We start from the raw sequence: 16981 nt of genomic DNA, 5'->3' as shown, positions 1-16981 counted from the left end.
ATGAAACCAACTCCTGTCTTCAGTGTCTCTATCCAACACACAGACACAACAATGTTTCCTAAACTTTTACTGATGTTGACACGGAACTTATCAGTAAGCATTGGGCAACTTCACTGATTCACTGCAGTGTCTAACATTGACATATTTGCTACCAGTGGTGGTTATGACAACTGTTCCTGTCAGGAAATATAAAATAATAGAAGCAGCTTATATAATAGAGAGACTTTCAGAGAGAAATTGAGTATGGGGCGCCAGCCTCGCCAGGGCGCTAAAAGTAGCGCCCCGGAAACATTCACGCCGCCGCACCGGAAATTGAGTGGTTGCGCCCCAAAGGGAAGCGTGGCGCTACTGGAGGTGCCCCGCATCCCTCTTGGGGCGCTGCGAGTGAATATTGTGGCGCTGCGGCACGTCGCGCTGTGGTATTGCAGGCCTTCCTCCCCTTCTTAAAGGGGAGGGGCCTTGTGCAGCGTGATCTGGGGCCCAGCTGGGCCCCCGAGGATCGGGAGTGCAGGCAAAAGAGCCCGGCACCGAAGAGAAGTGCCGGGCTCTTGGAGCACAGCCGGCATTCCGCCGCGGGGGGGGGGGGGTGGTTCAGGATGCCGGGAACGGGAGCGCTGGCAGGCGGCCAACAACAAAAATGGCCGCCCCGCACCTCGCCTTTAATTTGTGCCTCTCCGGCCGCAGGTAGGCCCCCCTGAACCCTGACGTCATCGGCAGCGGCGCAGCGCTAATGGTTAGCGCCACCACTAACGTCCCGCGGAATTTAGCGGGAGGCGTGGGCAGTGCCGCACCCGGGCGCCAGTTGGCTTGCGACCCACTTAGCGCCCTCTTAAGGTGCTAACGGGTGGCGCAACCAACTGAATTTCTCCCCCTTTATCTTTTACCTTTACCTTTATCTTCTTTTCTGGGAAAAGGGTACGATGAATTTCACCTTGATCAAAATGGTTGAGAATCTGACAACAGCACAATGTGGCAAACCAATTTGATATAAATGAATAAAGGGATTTGAATTGCAGTGTGCACAATATAAAAGTTAACACTGGTACATTTGGAATAAGAGGCATAACAACAACAGTCTATATTTATATAGTGTCTTTAACACAGATGCTGAGCCTGGTGGGCGAGGAGAGGGTGACCAAGAGTTTGGCCTGTAGGATATATTTAAAGATGGAGAGAGAGGTGGGGCGGTTTAGAGAGGGAGTTCGAAAGAGTAGGACTGCGGTAGCTGAAAGTTCTGTTACCAGTGGTGGGGTGTAGGAATGGACAAAAGGACAGGGTCAGAGGAATGGAATGTTCGGAAGGAAATACAGGATTGAACGAGTTTGCAGAGATAGAATAGGGTGAGGCATGAAGGGATTTATGAACGAGGGCAACAATTTTAAATGTAATGCTCTTTTGGACAAGGTGCCAGATTAAGTCAACAAGGAGAAGAGTGATGGGTGAGCAGGACGTAATGCAGCACAGGATATAGGCGGCACAAGTTGGAGTTTATAAATGGTGAAGGATGGGAGGCCAGCAAAAACATTTAGAGCAGCTGAGTCTCGAGATGTCGAGGGCATGTATAATAGTCTCAGTGGAGGGGGGTCTGATAGAAACATAGAAAAAAAAAGAAAAATAGGAGCAGGAGTAGGCCATTCGGCCCTGCGAGCCTGGTCCACCATTCAATATTATCATGGCTGATCCTCTATCTCAATACCATATTCCTGCTCTCTCCCCATACCCCTTGATGCCTTTTGTGTCTAGAAATCTATCTATCTATCTCCTTAAATATATTGGCCTCCACAGCCTTCTGTGGTAGAGAATTCCACAGGTTCTCCACCCTCTGAGTGAAGAAATTTCTCCTCATCTCAGTCCTAAATGTCCTACCCCGTATCCTGAGACTGTGACCCCTCGTTCTAGACCCCCCAGCCAGGGGAAACATCCTCCCTGCATTCGGTCTGTCTAGCCCTGTCAGAATTTTATACGTTTCAATGAGATGTAGGGGCAGAGGTGAGCAATGGAAGAAATAAGCAGTGTGGTGATGGATAGAATATGGGGTTTAAAGATCAACTCAATGGTCGAACAGGACACTGAGATTAAAGATCGTCCGATACGACTTGAGAGATTGGTTGGGCAGTGGATGGAATCAATAGCAAGAGAGTGCAGGTGCTGAAGACCATGGAGGATGTGTAGCTCTTCTAAGACTTGTTGTCAGACAGGCAGACTGACAGCACAGAGGCCATCAAAGTGTCGAGAGATGTCGTGGAGAGATAGAGCTGAGCATCGTCAGCGTACATGTGAAAGCTGACTCCGAGGAGTATGTAGATAAAAGCTGCTTTACAGGAGATTGATGGACACTGAGATGGAAATAAAAGAGAAGTTGGAGGAGGTGACCAAAGGCACAATCAAAGTCGTAAGGTTTTGAGGAGATTTTTGAAAGCGAGAAAAGAGATAGTGAGGTTCAGAGATTTCGGAAGATAATAGCAGCATTCAGAAGCAGGGTGGCTGAAGACTTTCCCTCCAATGATGGAACAGAAGTTGGGGAGACATGCATTGGACCAAAGTCAAAAGTGCAAGCTGTAGGGCTGGGTAAGTTTGCAGAGATGGGCGAGGGGGAGATTTTAACTGGGTGTGGGTTTTGAGCAGGCCGGGGGTGCTGGGCGAAGGTCAAACCCGTTTGACGTCATCAGTTTGAAGCCCGGGCTATTATAACTACTGGGCCTCATTTGTATCCTGTCAGCCAGCTGCCTGCTCGAAACGGGTGGAAAGAAGCTGGCTTCAGGCAGGTCAAATTCGTGGGACCCAGAGGCTGCCTGCTGGCATGAAGGTAAGTCACGGGAGGGAAATCGGGCCATCTTACAGGCAGGAAGGGGGAAGCCCGGGGCAGCAGAGGCCCAGACTTTACTTGTGGGATCCGGAGAAGCACTCCAGCTCCTCCTGGCCTCACAAAGGAAAGTTTTTGATTTAGCTTAGAAGGCCTCCTCTTCCTCTCTGCCATGGGTGCTTTGCTCAATGGGTCATTAAAATGCCATTGGGGTCCTATCGATTAACATGTATTAATGGTCTCCCACCTAAGTCAGGTGGGTGCCTTGGCCATCTGACACAGGTGGGAGACCATTAATACTTGCAAATTGATAGAACCCCCCCCAAAAAAGGACACAGTTATGGTGGCGGTGGTAATTGAGCGGGAACAAGGCAGCAAGTGTTTACACACCTTTTTATAATTGTGTACCCGCCCTGCTCCTGCTGGGCAGGGTGGGTTAAAACTCCACCCAGGGTGGTCATGGAGGGAGTTGAGGACAGCAACTTTAATGTCGCTGCACTGTGGGATGATGAGCCAGCGGAGGTTGGTGAGGACCGAGGTGATGGGTGCATGGTACTTTACGCTGGATAGGTTATGGGCACAGAGTTCTGGATGAGTTGCATTATGATAAGTTCAATAACACCTTTTGTACAGAAAGCATGTGGCATCTATAGAAGAGGCATCAAATAGTTGTAATCATCTGTGATGGATGAAACCTAACTCTGTTGTAGCTAAACAATTTCCTTTTAACAAATACTAGTTCGTCATCACCAAAACAAATTGCTCTCCTTTCAAGTCGTGGTTCTTCTGGTGTAACACATACAATTTATCCAGTTTGCAGCATGCGTTCAACTATTGGGGTAGAAATTCACTTTGGTCTGCCTTCAGGCACTGCTTGAACTGGGAGGCCGGAGGCATATTAGAAATCTGGCCTTGGGCCTCATTGTAATAATAGGTGCAAGCTGCCTGTCGCGCCTCGAGAGGCAGTATGCTCGGGTAAGTCACGGGGAGGGAAGGAGAACGGGAAATGTTGGAAGATTGAAAGATAATTGAATTTGCCAGGTTCGGGGGGGAGAGGGATGGGGGTGCAGGGTGGTGGGGGAATGGTGGCGTGTGTGGGCAGTAGTCCATGGCTTCCCCACTGGAATTTAAAAGGCAGCAGCAAGTGGATGGAATCCCGATGCACATGCTTTCCGCTCCAAATTCTGCCTTCCCACACCGGGCAGATTTCAAGTTTTCCACCTTCTCTGGCCCCAGGAATTTCTGGGCCATAGCTCCTATTAAAGCCATTCAGTCTTAGGACAGCAAGAGGCAGGAATATCAGTGTATTGCCTTCAGTGCCACTGCTAGCCTCCTCTGAGCAGATCATAGATCATAAGCTACTGTAACCAAGCCCCACAGATTCTATAGCGGCCAGATTATATGACACTCAATGCACCTTAACACAATTATAGCACATTGCATTATTCCTTCTGGTCCACCAGACCCGCCAGTGATCAGCATGTGCAGATTTTGCCCAACAAAAATAACAATTGTCACCACTACTGGAGCTTTGACCTCTGCTGTTCACATGAATGTGGGATGGGGCAATAGTTTGCATGTTGCATGCCAACATTATTACTTTCATGTAGGTACTCAGCAAGCAGCATTAATCACAATGTAATTGTACATAAGCCTTTTGGGGATAATATTTTGGAAATAACAGATAGTGAACTTGAATAGATCCAAATATGTGTGTTGGGTGGAGGGAGCTGGCCCCTGGCTCATATTATTTGCAGCTATCATTTCCTCACCTGACCACTCAAAGCATGAAATTGAAAGCACTTGAATGCACCAAAAGTGAGTGGAAATGATAACTTCCACACTAACATGGCAGTGTTTTAAACCTAATTGCACTACCACTAATCGAGTACATATTTTTGCATTGTGGTGCATGAGATTACTCATTGTGTCGATGCGATAATGAATGCGGAATTATGCTTTTTGTGTCACATCGTTTCCATCAGTTATTTCTGTTAAGGTGTGAGTAAAATTTTCAGTAGAGAATCATAGCATTGCACATTAATCAGTTCTGGTTGGTTACACAGACCTAATTAGAAATGCTTTATTAATGTACAACATGGCATTGACACAGATTTCTGAATCAAGTGCTCTAATTTGAATTAAAACTATCAATTTTGTTTTGCAGCTAATATGTCGTGTGATGGGTTCTGCAGGTATCTGATGTCAGATGAAAATGCTCCAGTCTTCCTTGATCGTTTGGAGCTGTATCAAGAAATGGACCAACCTTTGTCCCATTACTTTATCAGTTCCTCTCACAATACATATCTCATAGGCAGGCAGTTTGGAGGCAAATCCTCTGTAGAGATGTACAGACAAGTCCTTCTATCTGGCTGCAGGTTCGTCATATCATGCTTAGAAAATATTAAAAGGATAAGGTATCTCTGTATTAGCTTTTAAGAGAAAGGTAAAAGAAAAAATGATAATGCAGCACTGGTTTGCAGCTGCCCTCCCCCGCCCCACTGCCCCCAGAAGTCCTGATGACCAAAGTGTCAGCAGGGGTTTGGGGGACAGGCCACAGCGACAGATATTTCTATCCATTCCTGTATTTTGGGTTCCTAGCAGCCACTGCTACTAGGAAATGAGGCTAGAAATTGGGGTCACCCTCCTACCTCATTTAAATGATATTGTCTGGCTTACCACCTTCTGCCATTCCCCCCCACCCCCTCCCCAGAAAGCCCTGCAAATCCGGGGGCAACGTTAAAAAGGTGAAGACCCAGCAACTCAGTTCCCAGAGCACAAAGGCCAGGAAAGTCGGCCCTCATAAGTCCATCTGAGCTGCCTACCTGTTGTCCTAGAGGTTACAGATGTTTCTCTTCCAATTTTACCTTGAAGAATTCTATGCTACTTATTACTTATTACCTCTCTTAAGGTATTTTCCAAAAATTGACCACTCTTAGGCAGTGAATTTAATAGCGCTCAGGGGACGGGTTTGGAGGCAGGTCCGCTGTTAAAATAGCAAAGATTGACAGCGGGTAGGAAACCCTGCTGCCAACATGTCTCCACGCGAGTCTCCCATGTGTCAGGTCTGTCAGCGGAGAACTGAACCGACACCAAGCGGCGGGGGATGCAATTCAGCTAATTAAATGACTTGTTAAGAGCCAATTTAAGACTATTTTGAGGCTTGCTTCAGATGTTACGTTCTCCCCCATGGGTTACCCGCTGTTCGGGGAACATGCCATTTGAGTCTGCTCTGATGTTTGTGAAAAGCTGACAGCTGCAGAAGTGGTGTAAAGGATGCCATGTTGCAGATGGTGAGTTTCAGAGCACAGAAAATGTTGGTTACTGCATTTTTAATACAAAAAAGACTTGCATATACATATTTCTATACCTTACAAGTTTTTAGATCCAACTGTATGTCCAGTGCCACCTTATTGGGAGAACCTCTCTCACCATTAACATTACTTCTGTCATCTCACCTGCAGCTGCCTCTAGTGTCGGTGCCCTTGAAAAAATCAGACCTTGGTCCTCCTTCAAATCCTTCCACAATCAGCCCCAACACCAACATCACCAACCTTCTCCGCCATCACCTGATGCTGCTCTGGACACAGGGCATTAGCCCCTGACAATATTGCTGGCCGGGAGGCCAGCGATATCATCACCATGGCCAGATTTTCTTCACTTGACGCTGTAAACCTTGGCTGCCACATGATGCGCCAGGTTGACACCATCTCACACCAGCACCGTGAAGCATCTCTTTAATGTCCAAGACATTCCATGCACACTCATCACTATAGCGGGGGTGGGGGGGAGGGAGTTATGACTGAACAATCACTGTAACTCAGTAAGACACTTCTCAAGGTGCGCTCAGATCTATCCAATAAGGGGCACTTTTGGAAAAAGAGATTTCACTGTATGACAACACATTACCAGAAACTTCACATGGACATTGGCTAAACCTTTTAAGTGCCTATCCTTGTGTGTTATTAGTTGGTATGCTTGCAGTAGGATGCGGGTGAGTATGAGGGGTGGCTAGTGAGATGGGGAAGTGATAAAGTAGATAGAGAGGGTTGGGTGGAGGTGCAAAGTAAGTTGGTATCCTGGGGAGGTCTCTTCCGCTCTTGGAAGGGAAGAGAACCTCCCTGCGTGCTGTGACTCCCTCCATAAACATATGGAGGGAGTCCTTGGAGAGCCTGGGTGCAAGCATTCACCTTTGTGCAGTGATTATCAGTGTTTGCAGCACCTCAATGCTGTCAAACACTGACAGAACAACTGTCAAACTTCATGTGGATATAGTCCCTTTAAGGAAACCGGCTGATGATACGTCATCAAATGACGTCATCAAACCCGGTTCCTATTAATTGGCCGGGAAGCCTGCAGAGCGGACGTAAGGCCAATCAAGGGAAAATCACGTCTGCAGAGCGGATACAGCTGGGTGCATGACCGGAACCCGGAAACCAGCTCTCCCGCCCCCATCCTGCCTCCTCCATTAAATTCGAGCGCCTTAGTAATGTTTCCTATATCCCCCTGCTCCTCCTTAATCTACATCTTCTCAGCTTATACTTGTGTTTCCTGATTCTGCTGTCTCATATGAACTGAAGTAGCTCTGACTGATCCTTTACATGCAAAGCCATATTCATTTGAAAACTTCAATCATATCTCCCCTTAGTCTTCTCTCCAACAAGAACAGTCCCAGTGCTTTGAGCCTATTTCCATTACGTTTCATGCTCTTGTCCCCTTATCATTTTGACTCATTTAGCTCAGCCAAATAACTGAAAAGTCTGTTGTTGAAGCTATTCATAATTTTGGTCTCCATCAACTTAAGACATGTATGGAGGAACTATTAACTTTCTGCAAAAAAATAAATCGACTTTCTTTCATGCACGACTTAATTTGATAGAAACCAAAATTCTGAAAAGGTTATTCAGTTATCTGGCTGAACTAAGTGAGTCAAAATATAGTCACCTATATATGAAATATATGACACTACACTCTGCTTTACTTTAGTTCTTGCTACATTGTACTGTATTTTGTTGATTTAATAAGTTTCGATATTTACTATATCTGAAAGCTTTCTTCATAAAAATATCTTTTTAAATTAATTTTCATAATTTCTATATTGTGCATGCTAACACATCAATAGTCACATTATTACAATCCCTAAATATCCAGATAACTGAGATTCTACTGCTTTATTCCCCTGTCAGACTTGACAGGATAGTGGCACAAATGATGGTGACACGTGCTGGAGATGTACCACAAACTTGGGCACTCTGAGTCTGTGACATGAACATTTTGGTCAGGAGTATTTGCACCAATGCAGAACTATTGGTGCAGCACATTCTACACAATGCAGTTTTGTTGACCCTCTGAGATATTTTGATGATTCTTGGACTGGACCATAAAGTTAAGGCACTTCTGACATTTCCGTTAATTGCCTGTTAACAGATGCTCAAAAACTGCGAAATCACCTTACCTATCAGTCTTGATAGCTGGATGGATGACAGCCTGAAAAATATTGCCCTTGAAAGAACAACAGCTGTCATGCATTGCAAATTAGACATTCACAGAGCACCTGGGAACAGTAGCATAGCTAAAGGACAAGGATTTTTGGTGCATTTGGCAGGGAATCTGCATCAGTGAGCGATAAAACCTATAATATAAGGAAATAAGAGAGGGATAAGGATTATGTTTAATTTAATGGAAATTGGCTTTGGTTCACTTCTTGGTGTCAGTGATAAGGTCATTTATGAAGATTCTGGATGTATAGTGGCAGGGTGGTTTTTAGGATATAATCATTATTAAAGTTTCTCTGAATTGTATGAATAAGTTTGTATATCTGTCTCCCTGAAGAAATGGCAATTTGTTTTGAATGTTCATTGTATTTTTTTTAAACTTCATTCGCAGTCTTTGGTTGCAGAGATATTTATATCAGGTCTCAGCTGGGATAGTGTAGAGTTGAAATTTCCCTCAACGATATGTGTAATGAGTATGCCAGTGTATTTCTATCAAATTCTTCTCTGCTCCATCTGAACACATTTGTTAGCCCATTTTAAGTAACCAAGTTAAAGAATGTGATAAAATAGTGCACGGAGGAATTTCATTGAAAGAGATGGTTGTTACAAATACTGCTGTGAGTAATTTCAGCCCTGAGATGACATACTGTACTGTAAAAGAGCATTCTACTTTGCAGGAGAGTAACATTTATTTAATTAACTTGGGGCCCTTCCGAAAAACATACTGTTGATCAATAGAACACATGCTGAATGCATAGTTGTGCAGTGGACAATGATTGCTATGGCAAGATTAAGGAAATCATGGAGAAAATTAAATGAAAACCTAAGTTACTAAATGTATATCTGGATTTATTAATTGGTTCCATTTCTGTTTTGTTGTTAAGTCATATTTTTGCATTAAGACACAAGCAGTACATTAATAATTAGCAGTTTTTGTTACCATATTCAGCAAATATTACTAACGCAGTATAATTTTGACCTATAAATATGCTGAAGATAAACTAAGACCCAAATTCACAGTCTGCTCTTCGCCAGTGTTTTGTGTTACATTCTATTCTAAACAGAAATACACTTTTTGTGAATTTGAACGTTACATACATCATATCTTAGTGACATTATATTGTACTTGCAACATTCAACAGGAATGTAACCTCTTTATTTTGTTTTAACAGATGTGTTGAATTAGATTGTTGGGATGGAAAAGGGGAAGACCAAGAACCAATAATAACACACGGAAAGGCCATGTGCACAGATATTCTTTTTAAGGTAAAGTTGTTCTTTGGAATAATTTTAACTGAACAATATTTTTAGATTTTATATTTTCTCTAATTTTGGGGTAAAGTAGAGCAAGGACTAGGATCAGCCGAGATCTAGTTCTAAGGGGTAATTTTCCGACTTCACATGCCTTGCACACCGGGACCCCATGTCATAAAATTGCCCCTCTCATGTTTTCTTTGTTAATTTATAGAAAAATTTAACTGACAGCTCTACATTATGAGATGAGGGTTTAAATCCTACTTGCAGAGACTTCAGCATATAATCTAGACTGACGCTCCGGTGCCATTCTGAGGTAGTGCTGCATTGTCTTTCAGACGAGACGTTAAACCAAGGTGTCACGTCTGCCCTGTCCAGTGGACGTAAAAGATTCCATGGCACTATTCGAAGAAGAGCAGGGGAGTCCTCCCGGTGTCCTGGCCAACATTTATCCCTCAACCAACATTGCAAAAACAGATGATCTGATCATTTATTTCATTTCTGTTTGTGGGACCTTGCTGTGAACAAATTGGCTGCCACATTTCCTACATTACAGCAGTGATTATACTTCAGAAGTACTTCTTTGGTTGAGATCATGAAAGATGCTCTAGAAATGCAAGTCTTTAAGTGAGCTCTCAAAAATTACAAACAATATTAAAAGCTAAAATCAAAACTAAACTGTTGTATGGATAAAAAATGCACTGTTTCCAGAGCAATACAACATTTTATAATTTATGACTGAATGTTACAAATTTACTACTTCATCATTGGTGTGTTTTTTATTGGGTTTTCCATTTAAATATTATGAATCAAAGTGTCTCAGCAAATGTAAAGGTTTTAGATGATATTACGGTTTTCCCATCTATTACAGTATAAGTGCTCAAATTAATAATACATAAATTCAATTGCTTAGATTTGTGTTTATAGAAAACAAACTTGAGTTTTATAATATTACATTTCAACTGCGCAGAGAGTAATAGATAGCCAGAGGTGATTACATGACGTTAATTGAATAAAGGGTTTCAGGTGATATAAACTGCAATAAAAAAAAATGCCTTGGTGATTTAGATCAGTCATTCAGGCCCCGTACTCTCATTTTTATTTAATATGGAGATTGTGGGCTGGATTATTTCATCCTGAGTCCTATTCCTTTAAAATTTTCTGGCAGTAGATGTGACAGTAGATCTGTGCAATTTGTGCAGTTGGTGGTTGCTGGCATTCACACCAAAGTATTGTCGATTGCGATGTAATCATTGTCGGATGATTGATAATTGATGACTGGGAAATAGCAGTCTGCAGATATTTATTCCTTTTTACGCTAAAAGAAAACCTAGAAGCCTTAGTCAATGGAACTTCTGAGAAGTCGGTTAGTTAATTACCCCATTATTTAAAATATGCGTATTGATACTGCCACTTTATTGACAGGATGTAATTCAAGCCATCAAAGAAACAGCATTTGTGACATCTGACTATTCTGTTATCCTCTCATTTGAAAATCACTGCAGGTGAGATCTTATATAAAGTCCAATAAATAGTTTACTGCAATTATATTAATGCTATATAGCTCTGTGGAGTAAGAGACACAACTATATAATTGTGCTAAATTATTCCTATTTTGCAGTAAACCCCAGCAGTACAAGATGGCCAAGTACTGTGAAGAAATTTTTGGAGACCTTTTACTGAGGCAACCCCAGGAGCCCCATCTAGTATGGTTGCTATTTATTTGTATATCGTTTTAAAAGCCATTCAAATTAAAACTTGTTACAAAATGTTGAAGTGGACCTATTGCTTTACAGCTCGAAGCTGGCCGACCTCTGCCATCCCCTAATGATCTGAAAAGAAAAATACTCATCAAAAACAAAAGATTAAAACCTGAAGTAGAGACAAGTAAGTTGGAAATCTGTACGATCTCAAAAACCCTGAACTGGATGGTTGAATAACAGCAGTGCAGAATAGGCGTTTGTATTGGTGAATACCAATGAGAAAGGGTTAATTATTAACCTTGTAGTAAAGGGGCCCTTCGGGAAGAGTGAACATAATATGATAGAATTTTATATTCAGTTTGAAAGTGATTTAGTTAAACCGAAACTAGGGTCTTAAATCTAAACAAAGCAAACTACGTAGGTATGAGGGGCAAGTTGGCTAAGGTAGATTGGGAAACTACATTAAAAGGTATGACGGTAGACAAGCAATGGTTAGAATTTAAAGAATTAGTACATCATTTACACCAAATATATATTCCTTTAAAGCACAAAAAAAACCATGAAAAGTGGTCCAACCATGGCTAACAAGAGAAGTTCATGATAGTATTAGATCAAAGGAAGAGGCTTATAATGTTGCCAAAATGAGTAGTAAGCCTGAGGATTGGGAGGATTTTAGAATTCAGCAAAGGAGGACCAAGAAATTGATAAAGAAAGGGAAAATAAAATATGAGAGTAAAGTAGCAAGAGACATAAAAAGAGACTGTAAAAACTTCTATAGTTATGTAAAAAGGAAAATATTAGCGAAAGTAAATGTGGGTTCCTTACAGGCTGAGACAGGAGAAACTATAATAAGGAATAAGGAATTGGTAGAGAAATTAAACAAGTACTTTGGGCAGGATTTTCCCTGTGGAGGCGGGATGGCGCGGGAGAGCTGGTTGGTGGGTTCAGGTCCCGCTCCGGTCTGCAGCCGCTCTCTGAAAATGATTTCATTAGATTCGCCATGTTAAGCCCGCCCTGCGGGGTTCCTGGCCAATTAATACGAAGCAGGTCTGATGATGTCATTTGATGACACGTCATCAGCCTGTTTCCTTAAAGGGACCACCACCACATTGATTTTGACAGTTGTGCTGTCATTGTTCTGCAGCATTGAGGTGCTGCAAACACTGACAAGCACTGCACAAAGGTGCATGTCTGCACCCAGGCTCACGCATGACTCCCTCCATATGCTTATGGAGGGAGTCACAGCATGCAGAGAGATTCTCTTCTCTTCCAATGGGCAGAAGAGACCTCCCCAGGAGACCAACGCAGCCTGGTCGCACATTGTACAGGAGGGCACAAGCAAGGATGTGGTCAGGAGTGCCAGGCTGCAGTGGCGCAAACCTTTCAATGATCTCAGTAGATCACGAAACATTACTGCAAAGCCACACTTAAACTCATCCTGCTGTGCTACTCATCACATACCCATCACTCTACCTTCCCTACCCTACTCCTGCACATCCTTACTCACACCAACTTACCTTGCATCTCCACCTATCTCTCTCTATCTACATTATCACTTCCCCATCTCACTAGCCACCCCTCACACTCACCCTCAATCTACTGCAAGCATACTAACTAACAACACACAAGGGTAAGCACTTGAGAGGTTTAGCCAATGTTCATGTGATGTTTCTGTTAATGTGTCGTCAAACATTGAAATCTATATTTTCAATACTTCACCTTATTGGACAGATCTGTGCTCACCTTGAGAAGTGTCTTAGTGAGTTCCAGTGAATGTTGAGACATAACTAACACCCCCACCACCCCACTATTGTGAGAAAGGAATGGCTTGGACACTTGGACATTTTAGGGATGCTTTATGGTGCTGGTGTGGGATGGTGTCAACCTGGCGCATCATATGGCAGCCAGTGTACAGAGTCAAGTTAAGCCAATCTAGCCATCCCTGGCCTCCCGGGCAGCAATGTTGTCAGGTACTGATGCCCTGTGTCCTGTGCAGCATCAGGTGATGGCGGAGAAGGTTGATGATGTTGTTGGTGATGTTGGTGTGCCTGGTGATATTGGTGTTGGGGCTGATCGTGGAAGGATTCAGAGGACCAAGGTGTGATTTTTTCAAGGGCACCGATGTTGCTGGAATAGATGGCAGCTGCAGTTGAGATGACAGAAGCAATCTGTCAATGGTGAGAGGTTGTTCCAATGAGGTGGCACTGGATATGCATTTGGCTCTAAACACTTGCAAGCTACAGAAATCTCTATATGTCTTACAAATGCAGTAACCACCAGTTTCTGAGCTCTGAAACTGAACAGCTGCAACATGGTATCCTTTATACCACTTCTGCAGCTGTCAGGTTATCAGATAAACCAAAGCAGACTCAACTCACGACAGGGTGAGATGGCGTGATCCCCGAGCAGCGAGTAACCCATGGGAGAGCGTGTAAAATTACAAGGAAGGCTCAAAATAGCATTAAATTGGCTCTTAACAAGCCATTTAATGATCTAACTTGTCTCCCCCGCCGCTTGGTGTCGGGTCAGTTCTGCGCACACAGACCAGACACCTGGGAGACTCACGTGGAGACAGGTTGACACCGGTTTGCCTACCTGCTGTCAATCTTTGCTATTTTGACAGCGGACCCACCTCCAAACCTGCACACTGAGCGCCAGCAAAATTCAGCCCTTTGTGTCTGTCTTCACAGAAGAAGACGCAAAAAACCTCCTGGAAATAGTGGAGAACCAAGGGTCTAGCGAGAATGAGGAACTGAAAGAAATTAGTATCAATAAAAAAATAGTACTGGAGAAATTAATAGAACTGAAAACCGATAAATCCCCCGGACCTGATGGCCTACATCCTAGGGTTTTGAAAGAGATGGCTATAGAGATAGTGGATGCATTGGTTGTCATCTTCCAAAATTTCATTGATTCTAGAATGGCTCCCGCGGATTTGAAGGTAGCAAATGTAACCCCACTATTTAAGGAAGGAGGGAGAGAGAAAACTGTGAACTGCAGATCAGTTAGCCTGACATCAGTAGTAGAGAAAATGCTAGAATCTATTATTAAGTACATGGTAACAGGGCACTTAGAAAATAATAATAGGATTGGGCAGAGTCAACACGGATTTATGAAAGGGTAACCATGTTTGACGAATCTGTTAGAGTTTTTGAGGTTGTAACTAGCAGAATAGATAAGGGGGAACCAGTGGATGTGGTGTATTTGGATTTTCAGAAGGCATTCGATAAGATGCCACACAAGAGGTTATTAAACAAAATTAGGGCTCATGGGTTTGGGGGTAATATACTAGCATGGATTGAGGATTGGTTAACGGACAGAAAACAGAGAGTAGGAATAAACAGGTCATTTTCGGGTTGGCAGGCTGTAGCTAGTGGGATCAGTGCTTGGGCCTCAGCTATTCACAATCTATATCAATGATTTGGATGAGGGGACCAAATGTAATATATCCAGGTTTGCTGATGATACAAAGCTAGGTGGAAATGTAAGTTGTGAGGAGGGTGCAAAGAGACTTCAAGGGGATAGAGACAGGCTAAGTGAGTGGGCAAGAACATGGCAAATGGAATATAATGTGGAGAAATGTGAAGTTATCCACTTTGGTAGGAAAAATAGAAAAGCAGAGTATTTTTTAAATGGTGAGAGATTGGGAAATGTTGGTGTTCAGAGGGACATGGGTGTCCTTGTACACGAATCACTGAAAGTTAACATGCAGATACAGCAAGCAATTAGGAAAGCAAGTGGTATGTTGGTCTTTATTACAAGAGGATTTGAGTATAAGAGTAAAGACGTCTTACTGAAATTATATAGGGCCCTGGTGAGACCACACCTGGAGTATTCTTTACAGTTTTGGTCTCCTTATCTAAGGAAGGATATACTTGCCATAGAGGGAGTGCAACGAAGGTTCACTAGATTGATTCCTGGGATGAGAGGGTTGTCCTATAAAGAGAGATTGAGTAGACTAGGCCTATATTCTCTAGAGTTTAGAAGAATGAGAAGTGATCTCATTGAAACATACAAAATTCTTACAGGGCTTGACAGGGTAGATGCAGGGAGGAAGTTTCCCCTGGCTGGGGAGTCTAGAACCAGGAGTCACAGAATAAGGGGTCGGCCATTTAGGACTGAGATGAGGAGAAATTTCTTCACTCAGAGGATGCTGAATCTTTGGAATTCTCTACTCCAGAGGGCTGTGGAGGTTCAGTCATTGAGTATATTCAAGGCAGAAATCGATCGATTTTTGGATATTAAGGGAATCAAGGGATATGGGAATAGAGCAGGAAAGTAGAGATGAGGTAGAAGATCAGCCATGATCTTATTGAATGGCGGAGCAGGCTCGAGGGGCTGAATGGCCTATTCCTGCTCCTATTTCTTACGTTCTTATGTTCTTATACAGGCAAATTTCAGTTCTCACAAACAGGAAAGCTCACAACTTGCTGGAGAAAACTTAATTGTGATAAGCAAATCTGAAGGAGTAGATCTCACTGAATTATTAGTATCTTATGGAACTACTGCCTTCAGAGCATGCTAACCTGCAGGATTTGTGCAGTGGTGTTAATGATACTCAGAAACTACCCAACAACCTCGAGTCAGTGAAGGACTTTGAAGTAACAACACCTCTGGAATGAACAATAAGAGTGAAATTCCTCCCATTGATAATTATGGTTAAAAAAAAGGCAGATTTAGTTTTAAAAAACGGACATCTAACTTTTTACCCACACCGACCTTTTCACTAAAATTATCGACAGCAGGAATTTCACCCTGCCCCCCGCCAAGTGTTGAGAATTGGCTAATGGTATTGCTTACTATTTTAGCCTCTAAATATTGTGCTCCGGATGTCACTGAAAGATGAACTCCTACCTTTAGTACTTCTTTCAAATATCAATCTGTTTAAAAAGATCATTAACTTTAAAATTGTTTTCCTGTTAACATTTTGAATGTTTCTCTTTCAAGCGTGAGTACTGATGATGTATTGGCTTAGAGGCATTACGGACCTGTTGTTGTTACATTGTACTTGACTATATTTGGCCAGTAATGCAAGCAAGGAGTTGCAGTTCCACTGTTTGACAGAATAGCTGTGGAATGGGAGAGGGCAAAGTTCCACGCACCATGCACAAAAATAGGAGAATGTATCTCGTACTGCAACATTTGAATTGCCTGGTAGATAAAACTCTAACATTGTGATCCAGTATCAATATTTATTTGCCATTTTAACATCAGTTTATTTTAAGAAAATTAAATTTTGCTATCCAAGCTATTTCTAGGGCTGTTTTCTTTTTCTGCTTATAGTCTGCCCTGCTTCTAATCAAGTGATCTAACTGAAGTGCAGGCTGGTTTTTGGCTGCAGAGAGATTTCAACAAATTGAGAAAAGTTGACAAAACAATCTTCTTTTCAGTTAGGAAAACTAAAACAGGCTGTTGTAAATTAAACTTAAAAAAACAAATTCATTGAAAGATAGTGCAAAGTGAAACTTATGCAAGGACGTCTCTTGGAAATTTGCTTATGCTCATTGTAGTGTATGTGCTTTAAGTCAGAACTACTTTTTGCAGCTCCTGTATACTGTAGTACCGGCAGTAACCACACCGGTATATAAGCTGTGCGCATGCCTCTGTACTCCAGTCTAGAGATGACCCTCCTCCAGTAAAGACCTGTTGTTTGTTATGTACAGCATCCGTGTAATTCTTTATCCACTGAACCACGGATCTAACAGTGGCGACGAGTGTTGATGCGA

The 16981-nt window shown here is 42.8% G+C and overlaps 1 protein-coding gene across 3 annotated transcripts in view; it reads left to right on the top strand.

Annotated features, from left to right (window-relative positions):
• The window catches only part of LOC147121444 (1-phosphatidylinositol 4,5-bisphosphate phosphodiesterase beta-4-like), a 911912-nt gene that overhangs the window by 632972 nt on the left and 261959 nt on the right, over nt 1-16981 (top strand). For all 3 annotated transcript variants that reach the window (XR_015077544.1, XM_085981700.1, XM_085981698.1), the window contains exons 14-18: nt 4971-5181; nt 9471-9564; nt 10978-11057; nt 11174-11258; nt 11349-11439. Coding sequence is in view for 2 of the 3 variants with exons in the window: in XM_085981700.1 (XP_085837826.1) it covers nt 4971-5181; nt 9471-9564; nt 10978-11057; nt 11174-11258; nt 11349-11439 (561 nt within the window). In the remaining variant the exon portion in view is untranslated. The remainder of the gene's footprint in view (nt 1-4970; nt 5182-9470; nt 9565-10977; nt 11058-11173; nt 11259-11348; nt 11440-16981) is intronic.

The sequence above is a fragment of the Somniosus microcephalus genome, chromosome 3 (assembly GCF_052327205.1).
Source record: "Somniosus microcephalus isolate GS21.2 chromosome 3, FLI_Smic_1.0, whole genome shotgun sequence".
Taxonomy (NCBI): Eukaryota; Metazoa; Chordata; class Chondrichthyes; order Squaliformes; family Somniosidae; genus Somniosus; species Somniosus microcephalus.
The sequence above is the reverse complement of the archived record's forward strand: the minus strand, read 5'-3'. Positions and strand labels throughout refer to the sequence as shown.